Source organism: Chiloscyllium plagiosum, chromosome 28 (genome assembly GCF_004010195.1).
Source record: "Chiloscyllium plagiosum isolate BGI_BamShark_2017 chromosome 28, ASM401019v2, whole genome shotgun sequence".
Lineage (NCBI taxonomy): Eukaryota > Metazoa > Chordata > Chondrichthyes > Orectolobiformes > Hemiscylliidae > Chiloscyllium > Chiloscyllium plagiosum.
Genome location: NC_057737.1, coordinates 45,789,843 through 45,790,726, shown reverse-complemented (window position 1 = coordinate 45,790,726; position 884 = coordinate 45,789,843). Strand labels below are relative to the sequence as shown.

At 54.8% G+C, this 884-nt stretch overlaps 1 protein-coding gene across 1 annotated transcript in view; it reads right to left on the bottom strand.

Annotated features, from left to right (window-relative positions):
- The window catches only part of LOC122564235 (putative cell agglutination protein pfl4), a 15,898-nt gene that overhangs the window by 12,012 nt on the left and 3,002 nt on the right, over positions 1 to 884 (bottom strand). Inside the window, exons 2-3 of the mRNA XM_043718933.1 lie at positions 501 to 730; positions 18 to 467 (exon numbers count right to left, since the gene is read on the bottom strand). Of these exons, the coding sequence (XP_043574868.1) occupies positions 18 to 467; positions 501 to 730 (680 nt within the window). The remainder of the gene's footprint in view (positions 1 to 17; positions 468 to 500; positions 731 to 884) is intronic.

Below are 884 nucleotides of genomic sequence, written 5' to 3'. Positions count from 1 at the left end.
GGCGGGTCGGTGTGGACTTGTTGGGCTGAAGGGCCTGTTTCCACACTGTAATGTAATCTAATCTTAAGAGGAGCCTTTGCTGCTGACACTGTCCCTTTAAGAGGAGCCTGTGTTACCCGCACTGTCCCTTTAAGAGGAGCCTGTGCTGCTGACACTGTCCCTTTAAGAGCCTGTGTTGCGCGCACTGTCCTTTTAAGAGGAGCCTGTGCTGCGCGCACTGTCCCTTTAAGAGGAGCCTGTGCTGCGCGCACTGTCCCTTTAAGAGGAGCCTGTGTTACCCGCACTGTCCCTTTAAGAGGAGCCTGTGTTACCCGCACTGTCCCTTTAAGAGGAGCCTGTATTGCTGACACTGTCCCTTTAAGAGGAGCCTGTGTTGCTGGCACTGTCCCTTTAAGAGGAGCCTGTGTTACCCGCACTGTCCCTTTCAGAGGAGCCTGTGTTACCCGCACTGTCCCTTTAAGAGGAGCCTATATTGTTGACACTGCCCCTTTAAGAGGAGCCTGTGTTACCCGCACTGTCCCTTTAAGAGGAGCCTGTGTTACCCGCACTGTCCCTTTAAGAGGAGCCTGTAGTGCTGACACTGTCCCTTTAAGAGGAGCCTGTGTTACCCGCACTGTCCCTTTAAGAGGAGCCTGTGTTACCCGCACTGTCCCTTTAAGAGGAGCCTGTGTTGATATTTTGTTACTTTGAGACTGATGCTGGCGATCAGGAAGCTCTGTCCGGGACAGTGCTCAGTGTCGGCAGACAGACAGAGACAGAGAGCGGGTGTTTGGGAACTTTGAGACTGATGCTGGCGATCAGGAAGCTCTGTCCGGGACAGTGCTCAGTGTCGGCAGACAGACAGAGACAGAGAGGGGGGGACCGGGAGCCGGGGTGTGACCGGG